Genomic DNA, 13,244 nt, shown 5'->3' with positions numbered 1-13,244 from the left:
CAGAAATGTAACCAGAAGTATGTTTTTAATTTTGCATCTGGAATGTTCAGGTGTTTTTAGCTGACTTGTTTTTAGGATATCATAAAACCTGAAATGGAAGTGTCTAGACTTTCTTTAAAAAACAAAAAATGGGGGAGAAGTTTTGACATTCCACAAGAAAACGGAAGGATTAAAGCTTAGAGACTAGGGCGTCTCAGTGATAACCTTCTAATCCAGCAACGTCCAGGGGAACTTTCTGTGGTGATAAAATTGTTCCACATTTGCTGTCCAAGATGGCAGCCATGGGCCATATGTGGCTATTAAGCACTTGAAACATGGCTGCATGACTGAGGAACTGAATTTTATATTTTACTTGCTTCTAATTAATGTAAAGGTAAATAGCTGCATGTGGCTAGTGGCTATTGGATAGGGCAGTGCAGAGCCGTCTAATGCTTCCAAACAAGCTGGACTGAAAAATGATCAACAGACAAACGCCTTTTTCTAGAAAGCAGAGACTTCACTCCCCTGAAGTTTCCACCAAAGCCACCATAATTTCAACCGGTCTTGCTGATAGTCCAGCTGGTCACTGAAGCTTTTGCGGGGACTGGGGAGGGAAGCTAGAGAAAGTGCTAGAAATTGAAGTGGACCACAGCAAGCTCACCCAACAGTGCTTTGAAACCCTTCTCCTCAGTATGCTCCCACCCACCAAATTAAAAAAAAAAAAAGAAAGGATGAGTAGAAAACACCAATGGTTTGCAGACAAAAAATGCTGCCCGTCATTTCAATAAGTAACAAATATTGCCTATCATCAAGCCATCAGCCATGGCAGCCGCCCCAGTGGAGCACCTTGAGGGGAATTCAGGATGAAGAGAAACAGAGTACTGGCCCCAGATAGTTAAGACACATATCTAAGGAATAATTTCAGTGAGCCCAGACTCTTGCATCTTCCTGTACATAGAAAAGCAATAAAATCATTAATTCAAGATGTCTATTTTTTGTAATATCTTGATTTTCAAATACATGTTTCGTTTTTTGTGTTTTTTTACCAGCAAAAACTCATATATCCTGGCTCCTCCCTTACCTCTTTGGAACAGTTCCTCAGCATTATTTGAGAGGCTGTCTCCTGGGCTATATTTCTCAGTAAGGTTGCCAAATAAAATATAACTCTCAAATTTTAGGTTGTGCGTTTTTTTCAGTTGGCAGCTTTCAGCAGAGGTGAACTGAGTTTTCAGGAGGTGATGTTGATAGGCTGCTGGTCCCTGGAATGGCGTGCTCAAGAACTGGAGGCTGCAAAGAAATAATAAGTAAAAATTTTATATGGCCAAAAAAAGAAACAAAAGAAACTGATAGATGAATCATATTCATGCTGTAAACCACATCCGCGGGTAGCACGGTAGACACACGGTCAAACTGGTGGAAACCACACAGGACACCGTGAGGGGACAGGCACCCCCTCCCTCCAGCCCCCATATTCCCAGCCACTTATACGTAGAAAAGCTTTGGCCTCCTAGGCCCTCCTCGAGTTCCAAAGAGCAATCTAATCAGAGAAGTGAGAAAATGCTGAAACAAAGGGAAACAGTCAAGCAAGACTAAGTAACAATAGTTTCTCCTCAAGGGCCAGAGATAACATCCTGAGACATAACCTAGAGTTATTCAGCAGATACGGAAACTTCCAGCAGGTGGAAGAAGTTAACTGCAAACTCGGTGCTGACCACAACCAGCAAGACCCCAGACTGGCTGTTCCAGCCAGAAGGTTGAGGTTAATTCCTGAAATAACCCCCACTTACCTCACCACCAACCAATCAGAAGAATGTCCACAGAGCTGATCAGGCACTGGTCAACTGACTCCCCACCTTTTCTTTAAGAACCCTTCCCTGAAAGCCAGCAGGGAGTTCAAGGGTTTTGAGTATGAGCTGCCCCTTCTTGCTTGGTTCCACCTTAAGAACCTTGCAGTAAAAGCTGTACTTTCCTTTACTACAACCCAGCATGAGTAGATTGGTTGGTTGAGTGCAGAAGACCCAAGTCTGGTTCAGGAACGGATATAGAGGGGCAGAAGCCTCCAGCCCACACGGAAAGAAGCACGCAATGAATAGAAGCTGTCTCTGTTCACTTACCTTTCTTTTCAGCATAAAGTACTCAATGTATAAAGAACTGAACACGTTGAAAATTTCTGTAAAATGAAAATGGTTGAAAAATGGGAATGGTTTTACGACCTCTCTCAAAAAAAAAAACAAACAAAAACAAGAAATAAGATTGGCTGAACACATTTGTTTCAGAAACATTCTTTCCACTGTAATCAATACAGGTACAATTCTGATTAAAATGTATTCATACAAGGTGTCAAAGCATTCAGAGTCCAAACGGTGTTTTCCAGCTCCGGCCCCCAGGGAGGCTGGGGCTGCCCTCTCTACTGTAGCTCTCTAGCCCTCCTGTTAAGGGACTTGCTGCCTTCTTCTCTCTTTCCTCAGCATCGACCTCCACGAAGGGACCACAGACAGGTAATTCGAATTAAAATGCTCATTCTGGACGGGTCCCAAGGATCAGCCCTGCAAGGCTCCCTGGAGCCGGCAGGGCTGCAGGCTCCCGCGCGGAGCACGTCGGGAGTCGTAGTCACGGCTCCTTCGCGGAGGTGGGAGGAGGTGGCCCGGGGAGGGGCGGGGCCGCAGCCGGGAAGGGGCGGGGCCGCGGCCGGGGCTTGCGCAGGCGCACACCTCGCGCCGGGCAGCATGGCGGACACAGCGTCTCAACCCAGCAAGAGAAAGCGCGAACTGGACGCCGAGGAGGCCGAGGCGCCCAGCACTGAGGAAAAGGAAGCAGGCGTTGGGAATGGTACCTCTGCCTCTGTGCGCCTACCTTTCTCCGGCTTTAGAGTGAAAAAAGTGCTGAGGGAGTCTGCGCGGGACAAAATCATTTTCCTACACGGGAAGGTACCATTAGGCAGCCCTGGGGTGGTGATGCAGGAAGGAATGATCCAATCGTCGCCTTTGAGGCGGAATTTTTTTTTTTTTTGAGGGGGAGATTCTTCGGAAAATACCAATCGCGTTACTCGGGGCGGGAGGCAGAGTGCTCCACTAAAATCATAGGGGGGAGTTGGTTCGTGGAGGAGACACGATTACCCCTGAAATTAAGGGAATTAACACGCGTACAGCTAGTTTTCCTAATTCTTCTCTTACTAAAATAAAAAACTAACACTTGGAGATCTATTGCCAGTGAAAAATGACGTTAAATTTCCGAAGCATTCATCATTCATTTATTAAATCTGTAATGGGTAGGGACCCAGTAAATGTTGCTCGGCGGTCTTGCTCACCCAGGCCCCAGGCAGCGACATGGAGACTGTAAGAGAGATGATCCTGGCTGTACAGGACTTCAACCCTAACAGAGGAGAGAGTTTATTAAATTGGTGATTCATTTCCACATATTATGCGCTGCCGGGCCTGGGGCAGGGGTTGTAGAGATGGAAGTTAGCATCCTTGACCTTCTGGAGTGCAGAGTATCGTAGGGTAGACAGGCAGACACAGCTGGCCCTAAAATCATGTGCTCAGCTCTAGCAGGGGTTAAGGAGAGGCTGGAGACCATCCCAAGAACTTGTGAGGAGGCTATCCAAAAGTTCCCCAGAACTGGTAGGAGCTCTCACTTTTGGGAAGATCAGGGGGACCTGGGCCGAGGCTTCCATGCCTCTCTCTGTGGCTCTTGTTTTTCGCAAGGTTCTGTCTGGTTCTTTCAGCCCTACCTGTCTTTAGTCTGCAGCACCTGTTGAAAATTTTAGCCGTGAGAACCTTTGAGCTAGAAGCTAGTTGGGATACCCAGATTCTAGCTTATTTTGACAGCGACTATTCATGTGACCTTGGGCAAGTCACTTAATTTTCTCTAGACCTCAGTTTCTCATCTGTAAAGTGAGGAGAATTTGATAGAGTCCTCGTGAGCCTAAAACAGAAGACACCTGAGAAGCTTTGCATCTTTTAGAAAAAAAGATGTGAGAGCTGCCACGAGGATTTGGTTAATGAGATGCCTTCTTTGGGAGAAGAAACATGAGTGCCATTGACTAGACTTCCCCAGAGGGAAGACTATGGGGAAGAAAAGCCCAAGTATTGGGCTCACAGAGGCCCCAGGAGCTTTTACCTTTGCTCTCCAGGCCTCACCTATGGCTCTGCCCACAGGTGAATGAGGCTTCTGGGGATGGCGACGGAGAGGATGCCATTGTGATCCTGGAGAAGACGCCGTTTCAGGTGGACCAGGTGGCCCAGGTCCTGACGGGCAGCCCTGAGCTCCAGCTGCAGTTCTCCAATGATATCTACAGCACCTATCACCTGTTCCCTCCAAGGCAGCTGAGTGGTAAGCGAGTGGGGCTGAGGGGGCTGCCTGTGGGGAGAGTGGGGAGGGAGGGGGCATGGTGAACACTCCCTAACTGATCTACGTATTCTAGTGCAGTAGTTCTCTGTGGAAGGGGGAGCGAGACATTTGGCAATCTCTGAAGACATTTTTGGTGGGCAGCACCGGGGAGGCAGGGGTGCTGCTGGTACCTAGAGGGTAGAGGCCAGAGATGCTGCTAAATATCCTAGAAAATGTGGGATGGTCCCCACAGCAAACAGTGGTGCTGAGGTTGAGAAAGCCAGCTCCGGTGTGATGTGTTTTGGGGTGGGAGGGTGATTCGTGGAGTAGAACAGTTTCATCTTCTGATTGAATTCTAGGGGTCGTCAGCTATCATACTAGCCGCCATTCTGAGCATTCTACGTGTGTCATCATATCTAATCCTCAGGACGGCCCTATTGTGATAGGACTTTGCAGGTAGGGAAACTGGGGTTTGGAAAGGTTAAGGAAGTTGTCCAAGATCAGACAGCAGATAGGTGTCAGAAAAACTGAGAGCTTGAGCAGACTGAGGACTTGCTTACCACGCGGCTGTGGGATGAGCAGTGAGTGTCTTGGGTGCCGCACGATCACTTGCTTCCTTGGAAGAACTCCCTCCCTGCTGGGGAGACGAGTGTGAGCGAGGGGTGGGGGCTTGAGAAGGCAGGAGTTCGTAGGTCAAAAGGCAGGGATTTGTTTTTGATTTTAAGTGTCTTTTAATTTATTAAGATGTGGAAGAAGAATGTTCTGTGCCAAAGCCAATTGTGATGTGAGGCAGTTTTGTGGAAAGCAGGAGGGCGACGGGTTGACACTGAAGGTTCCTTCCAACAAGGAAATGCTGGGATCTGCTTTGCAGCACATGACGGTTTTGTAATATCCTTCTGTCTTTATTTGCCCTCCAGCATTTACGAACAGCTTGGCTTTACAGATATCCTGCCACTGTCATTTTGATAGTTTTAGTCTTTTCTGCCCCCACCCCGCCCCAAGAAAGGGTGCTATTGTTGTCCTTTGGAAACATACGTGAGCGCTGGATGTGAGACAAGTAAACCTTTCACAGCTGAAAGCAAAGCAGCCTGGTCCTTTATTGAAAGAGAGCCAGATTGATTGATGCACGGTGACAGAAATGGCCAGCTGTATTTGCTTTTCAGGCGTTGACATTTAAGCAATACAGTCCCCAACAGAGGTGGCGGAGGCGCGACAGAAGGCGCTGTAGCTACACACGACGTGGAGCCCGTTCTGCGGCAACGCATTCCCCTCACCTTCCCCTCTTCTCTCCCCACCCCGGCCAGAATTCGGAAGGTTTCAAGGGGCAACCCCGTAGAATTCACAGCCTTTCCTCTTTTTATTTTTCCAGCACGTGTACTTCTGTGTACTGCACACAGTTGGTGGTGGCCACTGCTTTGGCCACTGTTTTTGTCATTTTTTCCCAAGATAAGCAATGGAAGAGGCTGTCGGTTATCAGATCGCAGGTCTTCGTCCCCAGTCAGCACCCCAAATGTCTACCCTTTTCCTCAGGGCTCCCCACTCCCACCTGGGAGTCTGAGCCTTTAGCTCATCGTTTCCAGGGCTCACTGTCTCTTTAGCATGAGTATTAGCACACAAACAGTGCATTGTGCTTTTATTTTTTCTGCCTGGACGAGGCATGGCGGTAAGGAAGTCATAAATACTTGGCTCAGGGCTCCGTCCCCAGCCCTGTCCCATTTGGCTATACCCACGTCCCTGGGTGGCATTCCAGATCAGGGTTGGCAGACTCTTTCTGTCAAGGACCTGAGCATAAATATTTTACGCTTTGTGAGCCACAAGTGGTCTCAGTCACATATTCTTTTTTTTTAATCCTTTTAAAAATGAAAAAAAAAATACTGCTCTTATCTTGCTGGATATAGAAAACCAGGACACAGGCCGGATTTGACCTGGCCATAGTTTGTCAACCTCTGGTCTAGATTTTTCCCACTCAAAGTGTGGTCTGTGGACCAGCAACCATTGGTATCACCTGGGAGCTTATTAGAAACGCAGAATCTCAGACCCCACTCCCAACCTCAGAATCAGAATCTGCAGATTAGCAAAAACCCCAGGTGAGCCATATGCACATTAAACTTGTTGAGAGGCACTGGCCTTTAGACACCATCTGTGTATATGGGTGGTGCTCACTTTCATTCCTTCATCTGCGACCTCTCCAAGAACTCCAGGCTCATGTTGAAATCAACACCTCTTTGGCATCTCTATTTGGTGATCTCACAGGTCAGGTGTGAGAATCAGATGTGCTGTCTTTAGAAGCACTTAGCACATATGATTATTCTGATGCACTGGGTGCTGGGAAGTGCTGGACACTGGAGCTTCAGGCATGAATAAGATGCCATCTCTGCCTTCCCAGTCTTGTTTGGGGGAGGGGCACCCCCCAAATTATTATGAAAAGGGAGAAGTAAACCTCTCAGGATTGGGTCTCTGCCTGATGGAGGGAACAGTGGACCTTGAACGTTGGAGCCACGTCAGTCTCATTTCCAGGCCCCAGCAGTCAGCCAGACCCACGTTAGGGGCTCAGTAAATGACCCGTGAAGAGTGAACCCACAGACCTGACCACCTCTGTTTTGCCCTGTGGACTGAACATTCCACAGCCACAAGGTGGCAGCAAGGCCAAGGTCTCTTTGCTGCCGGCTCCTTGGCCCTTGTCTGGAGCCTTCTCAGCCTTGCCTCTCCAGTCTCAGTGGCAGAGTCACCAACTCATTTCTAAGCTGGCCTCTCTCATGATTTCTTTTGGTGTTTCTCCATTCTCTGGCAGATTTCTTCTCCTTTAGCCTGAGGTTTTGCAGTCTCCTGACTTACCCCTTTCAGAGTCTCAGCTGACCACCAGACGCGGTTCAGTGAGGCACTCTCGGACCCCCACCCTGTTGACATAACAGAGCACAGGCGTCAGAGTTCAGCCCAGCCAAATGCTAACAATTCCTCTTGGTGGGGCCTGGGGCGACGTGCTGTTTCTGAGCTTTAGCATATAGTGCAGGGGTTAGGAGCAGCCTCGGGTCGGACATACCTGGGCCGGGATCCTTGCTTCGCCATTTACGAACTGCAGAGACTCGGAGTGTCTTTGTTCATCTAACAAATAGGAAGCGCCCGCCGCGTGTCCGGTGCTGGGTCGGGTGCCATGTGCGCCCCGGTGAGGACGTCACATGTTACCTCTGTCTTTGGGGGTGCAGTGGGGAAGGCAGACGGCAAACAAGGCGACACACGTCAACCCAGCTGTGAGCAGGAGAGGGGCTCCTCGGGCTCTCTGCACACGTGCCTCCCAAGCTGTGGCCTAAAGGGTGGAAAGGAGCCAGCTGTGCAGAGAACTGGGTGGGGGGGGTGCGGAGAATGTTCTGGGCTGAGGGAGCAGGACGTGTCCTGGGGCAGGACAGAGGAATAGAAAGGAGGCTGTTAACCGGAAGCGTGGGTGGGTGGGTGGTGACTGAGGTGTGTGACCCAGATGAAGGTGAGAAAGTGGCTTCAGTTATTTTCTTATTAAATTAGGTTAGTAACTGAACCTCCATCAGGATGGCTATGAAATAAATGAGACAAGAAAGGGTTTTATACAATTTTTTAGCCTCTACCCAAAGTGAGAGATGTATTTGACATTGTGACCCAGCAGAAGTGAGTAGATTTACACGAATACACAGGGAACAAAAAGCTCACAAAACAGTACTTAGCCTTACTTCATGGGACACAATCTAGTATTCTCATCTTAATTCTAGTCTTGTCTGTTTCCTTTTTTATAAATGCTGGTCTTAACCTTCTAAATTAATTTCATCACCGCCACCATGGGCTATGACCCACTGAGATAAGGTGTATAAAACACTTTAGGACAGTTGCCATGTGGCGTGCGTTCAAAAAGTGTTAGTCATTTTCTGTTGTTTTCCCACTGATAAAATTATACGAGCCTTAAATTATATGTAACATATTAAAAAATCCCAGGCCTCAACCACAGACAGGTTATCTTTGTTCTCCCTGTGACTGTGGCCGAGGTGTGTGAGGGCTGAGGTGGCCAGATGGCTGGCGTCTTCACGCCATCCAGGCAGGGCAGAGCCTGGGTCACCGCCTCCTGCTTCAGCTCTCAGGCCTGTGGCCTGTCAATGGAGCCCTTTCATTGAGCTCTCTTTCCTGTAACCTGGGGAAGAAGGGGGGAGATAATAGGGAGAGAGGTGTGGCTCATAAATCCAGACCCTGTCTGAAAAGGCCATTGTTTTCCCTGCAGGGGTGTGGAATCTCAGGTTCAGGGCGGAAGGCTCCTGTGTGTGAGTCAGGCCAGGCCAGGGAGCAGAGGGACCCTGGGAATCACACCTTCTCTTGGCTGCAGGGAGCTCTCAGTGCTCCCGCCATGCCTGGTGTTCCTCCTGTGCTCCGAGCCGAGGCAAAGCCGGGGTTCTGGAGCCCCGAGTGAGGCCTTGTCTGGGAGAAGCATTTTGCAAGACTGGCCACTCCCAAAAGAGTTTCCCTGGCAGCATTGTTCATGATAGAAGAACTAGAAACAGTCTAGACAACAACTAACAGTAGCCTAGATAAGCAAATCCTGCGCTGGACACCTCTGCGCCGGTGGAAATCAGTGAGCTACAGCTGCACACGTCAGGAAGGAGTCCCCCGACGCAGAGCAGGGAAAGCAAGACGTGCAGGGCGCACACTTATTCCGGTCAGGGAAAGCTGAAAAACAGGCCGACCTAAACAGCACGCTGCTCAGGGACGCACCTGTGCCTGATGAAACTAGGGAGACAGAAAAGGAGTGATTAACCCCAGTTCTGCAGAGGGATTGCTCGTGGTGGGAGCGGGGCAGAGAGTTCTGTAATACTTCTTTCTTAGACTACACACTCCATGCGTCGCTGTTCTTTTATTTTAGGTCTTTAAAAGGTATATATTTTATATTTAAATATGTATATATGTGTATATGTGTATACATGTATGTGTATGTAAACTATGTGTTTATGTGTGTAGACACCCACATTGGTTTTTTTGTAATTTGTTTTTGTCAGGGAGGGGAGGTAATTAGGTTTCATTTATTTTTTAACGGAGGTGCTGGGAATTGAACCCAGGACCTTGTGCACGCTAAGCACGCACTCTCCCGCTGAGCTCTACCCTCCTCCCCTACATTGTTTTATATGTACAATATGTGTTCCAATTAAAAATTAAGAAAAACTGACAGGTCCTTAGGAAAACTAAGGACATTCCCCCACTACATTTTGGAGCTCTGCCTGCATTCTCAGGTTTGGTTTCTAGTCACTGTTGCTGAAAGTATTTCATTAAGGCCCCTTCCTTTGGCTTTTGGGCAGTAGCACACTTTCGTCTCTGCTCCACCTCTTCTCTGGGGCAGAGGGGTGGCCGGGTCTGACCCTTGCTCTCTAGTGGACAGGGGAGCCCCATGCTGTGCAGGGACTCAGGACAGTGCCAGCCAGCAGAGTCAGTGGCTTGTGACCTCCTCCAACCACTGGAGGACAGGGCCCGGTACCAGGCTCTGTGGCTCCACTCCAGCACAGACTGGCACGGCCTCTCACCCCATCCCCTGCCGGTGTCCTCGGCAGCCCTCCCGATGCAGCTGAGCCAAAGGATGCGAGCTGTCTGAACAGTGACCGGCAGGGCAAGCTTTGCCAGGCAGGTCTCAGCCAGGACACCGCCAGAGCGCCGTCATCATCCAACATGGGAAATACCCCAGGCTTAGGGCCCACAGACACCACCAGGCCCAGCCATGGCATTGTGCTGGGACTCAGTTTCTTAAATGAAAAGTAAGGAGTTGGGGGCTTCTGCGTCATGTGAGGTCATAGAATCGTTTCTCAGCTTTGAGTGGAACACAGAGGTGATCTAGTAATGTAGTTCTTACCTAGAATTACTCATCAGAATTGCTTGAGGTGTTTTCTTGAATACAGAACCTGGACCGACTGATTGAGTCTCTGGGATAGGCTGGGGCATTTATCAGAGTCACACAGTGATGTGGTCATTTAGTCAAATAGCACGAGGGCTGATCTGGACGTGTGCAGGCTCTGGTACCACTCTGCCCAGCTCTGGTTCTGCCTTCCAGAAGTAACTGCTATTAGGAAAATTTCTAGTGCTTCTGGTGGTTTCTTCCAGACACTTAATTGAATAATGTACTTAAGCAACTCTTTCTTGATTTATCAAATTTTGAGGTTATCAGTTTCCCACAGTGGAAGATGAAAGGCTTAGCTCCTTTGTACTTTTCTCACTCTCCCTCCTCAATTTTTGATGTTTATATTATTATTTTCAATGTTTTTTTTTTAATCGCCTCTGGAATCCTAAATATACTGAAACCATTAGTCCTTGTTCCATGTACTCGAGGTCGAATCACTCTGTCCAAGGTGAGTATGGTGAGAAGCCTCCAGTCTTCCCTTTCCAGCGCCTCTTCTGTCCTTTACTGTCCCCCGGCTTCTCTGTTAGCCATCCTTGTATCTTATAGCTCCCCATCAGCCCTGAGATCATGAGGGCAAGTCACTTACAACCGTTCTGTACCCAGAAGGCCATTCTGGTTTTCACTTTCAGTAATCAATTACATGAGATACTTGACATTTTATTATAAAACAGGCTTTGTGTTTGATTTTTTTTTCCTTTCTCTTAATTTCTTTTTAAAAAAATTTTATTTATGTATTTATTTTACAGTATCATCGTTTTTTAAACTGAAGTATAGTTGAGATACAGTATTATATGTTACAGGTGTACAGTGTAGTGATTCACAATTTTTAAAGGTTATACTCCACTTATAGTTATAAAATATTGGTTATATTCCCCATATTGTACAGTACATCCTTGTAGCTTATTTTGTGGCTTTGCGTTCGATGACTTTGCCCAGCTGTAGGCTAATGTGTTCTGAGCACGTTTAAGGTAGGCGAGGCCCAGTTATGATGTTCTGTAGCTTAGGTGTAGTAAATGCATTTATGACTCACAATGGGTTTATGAGCCCGTAACGCCCTCACGAGTTGAGAAAGAGCGGTTCTGTTTGTGAAATTAGGTAGTCACTTAGTTTTAATAGTGTGTTATATGATAGTTTCTTCCCTCCTGTAACATTGTTTCCAGAACACTTGTTCCTGCCCCTCCAGATTGGACAGCTGATTCTTGAGGCCCCCTCTTAACTCTCAACTTGACTTCCCCTCCACAGCTTTCTTGGATGAGAGCCACTATTTTCTGGATGCTGTGTCTTTTTCTTTCTTATTTTACTCTCTCATTTAGCTGAAGTGCTTTCTTAAGGACTTCCTCAGAAAGCATACATGAGAGGTAAACTTTGAGTCCTTTCCTTTGCCCTCCCTTTTTATATATATATACATATATATATTTTTTTATTGAAGTACAGTCATTTTACAATGTTGTATCAGTTTCTGGTGTACAGCACAAATACTTGAGTCACACAGGAACATGCAAACATTCATTCTCACGTACTTCTTCACCACAGTTTACTACAAGATATTGAATATGGTTCCCTTTGCTCTACAGTTGCCCTTGCTTTCAGTTGATGGTTTGACTGAACACAGAATTTAAATTTCTTTTCCCTTCAAACATTAAGGGCATCTGCCTGTTGACTTAAAGCATCCACTGTTGCTAATAAGATATCTGATGCCAGTTCAGTTCTCATTTCTCTGACTTCATTTTTGCTTTGTTAGTTTCCTTCTCTGGAAGCGTATAGGATGCCCTCTTCATCCTTAGTCTACTGAAGTTTTGTAAGGCTGTTACTAGGCTGGAATTTTTTTTTTTTCACTCACGCCTCTAGGCACTTTTGGACCCTTTCAATTTAAAGTCTTACATCAGCCTTCAACTCTGAGCGTTTTTCAATTATTTCTTTGATACCTTCCTTTTCTCGGTTTGTTTCCTCCTACTGGAAATCGTGTTAATTGTTAGACTTTCTAGGGTGATCCCAGGTGCTGCTTCTGTTTTCTCACTTTTCCCCTCTCTGTCTTGTCTTTCTATGATCTGTCTTGTTGTCTTGACATTGTCCTCCAGACCTTCCAGGGAAGGTTTTAATTTGGGAGCCACATTTAGCTTCCTTCCTTCTGGTCCTCTGATTATTTCATTTTCATAGCATCTTGCTCTTGCTTCACAGAGGCCAAATTGGGTTGACTTTCTCTGAGACACTAATTAGAATTGTTTTAAAAATTATCTCCTGACCCTTAAATGATCCCATTTCTTCTGGGATCTGGTTCTGGTTGTTTATTTTGGTCATTCTTTTTCAGGCTGCTCGTTTTCCCCTAATGTCTGGTGAATGTTGGTTCATTTGTTTTTTAAAATGAAGAACCAGGCTGAAGGTCTAGCGAGCTGATAGGTAGGTCTAGCCCCACAGTAGGCCCTGGTGGACAGGTAGCCGCCGGGTGCCGTGCAGACAGGGAGCAGGCTGGTCAGCCGACTGGCCTCGCCTGAGTGTGTGGTTTGCCCAGCTCTCCGGAGGCACCGGCCGACTCTGCAGCCTGCATGTGCTCCAGTCCACCAGAGCTCACGGGCCGCATCTGCCTGCTTCCTTTTGTATGGCCCGAAAGATGGGAATAGATTTTTCATTTTTAGAGGCTTATTTAAAAAAAAAAATTAAGAAGCATACAATAACGAGACTATATGTAGCCGGCAGTGCCTAAAACATTTACTGTCAAATTTGTGCAGAAGAGTTTGCCTACCCCTGCTCCAGTCCAAGGGTTCATATCCCTGGATCACAGCCCTCTGTTTTCATCTGCATTAAGTGTTGCCCCTAGGTTCAGGGTCGGGCAGTGGATGGAGCCGACTGGTACATTTCTTCTCCAGAGGGACCCTGTGGTTGGTCCTAGTTTCCAGCTTTGTTTCCCATCCTGTCCTCTGTCCCTGCTTGTTTGGAGCCCACATCCTCTTCTGGGTTCCCATGGTGATGCTGGTGGTCACCTCCATGTAGCCCACTGGATGCTCCAAGTCGCAGCTCCCTTCACTGCGGTCTTATCCACTCACAC

The 13,244-nt window shown here is 47.4% G+C and overlaps 1 protein-coding gene and 1 long non-coding RNA gene across 3 annotated transcripts in view; one reads left to right on the top strand and one right to left on the bottom strand.

Annotated features, from left to right (window-relative positions):
- Positions 1–759: 759 nt before the first annotated feature.
- LOC116276719 (uncharacterized) lies at positions 760–2,462 on the bottom strand. The gene is made up of 3 exons (XR_012066659.1): positions 2,314–2,462; positions 2,094–2,149; positions 760–1,266 (listed from the first exon to the last, which is right to left on the bottom strand). It is a non-coding gene; the product is annotated as an uncharacterized lncRNA (long non-coding RNA).
- A 207-nt stretch (positions 2,463–2,669) lies between these two features.
- The window catches only part of DCPS (decapping enzyme, scavenger), a 33,086-nt gene continuing 22,511 nt past the window's right edge, over positions 2,670–13,244 (top strand). The window contains exons 1-2 of one of the 2 annotated variants that reach the window (XM_072953990.1): positions 2,670–2,906; positions 4,137–4,311. In XM_072953990.1, the coding sequence (XP_072810091.1) occupies positions 2,706–2,906; positions 4,137–4,311 (376 nt within the window). In that variant the 5' untranslated portion in view covers positions 2,670–2,705. The remainder of the gene's footprint in view (positions 2,907–4,136; positions 4,312–13,244) is intronic. The other variant, XM_072953989.1, reaches the window with a different exon arrangement.

Source organism: Vicugna pacos, chromosome 33 (genome assembly GCF_048564905.1).
Source record: "Vicugna pacos chromosome 33, VicPac4, whole genome shotgun sequence".
Classification (NCBI taxonomy): domain Eukaryota; kingdom Metazoa; phylum Chordata; class Mammalia; order Artiodactyla; family Camelidae; genus Vicugna; species Vicugna pacos.
Note: the sequence above shows the minus strand (reverse complement) of the source record. Positions and strands in the feature narration are given on the sequence as shown.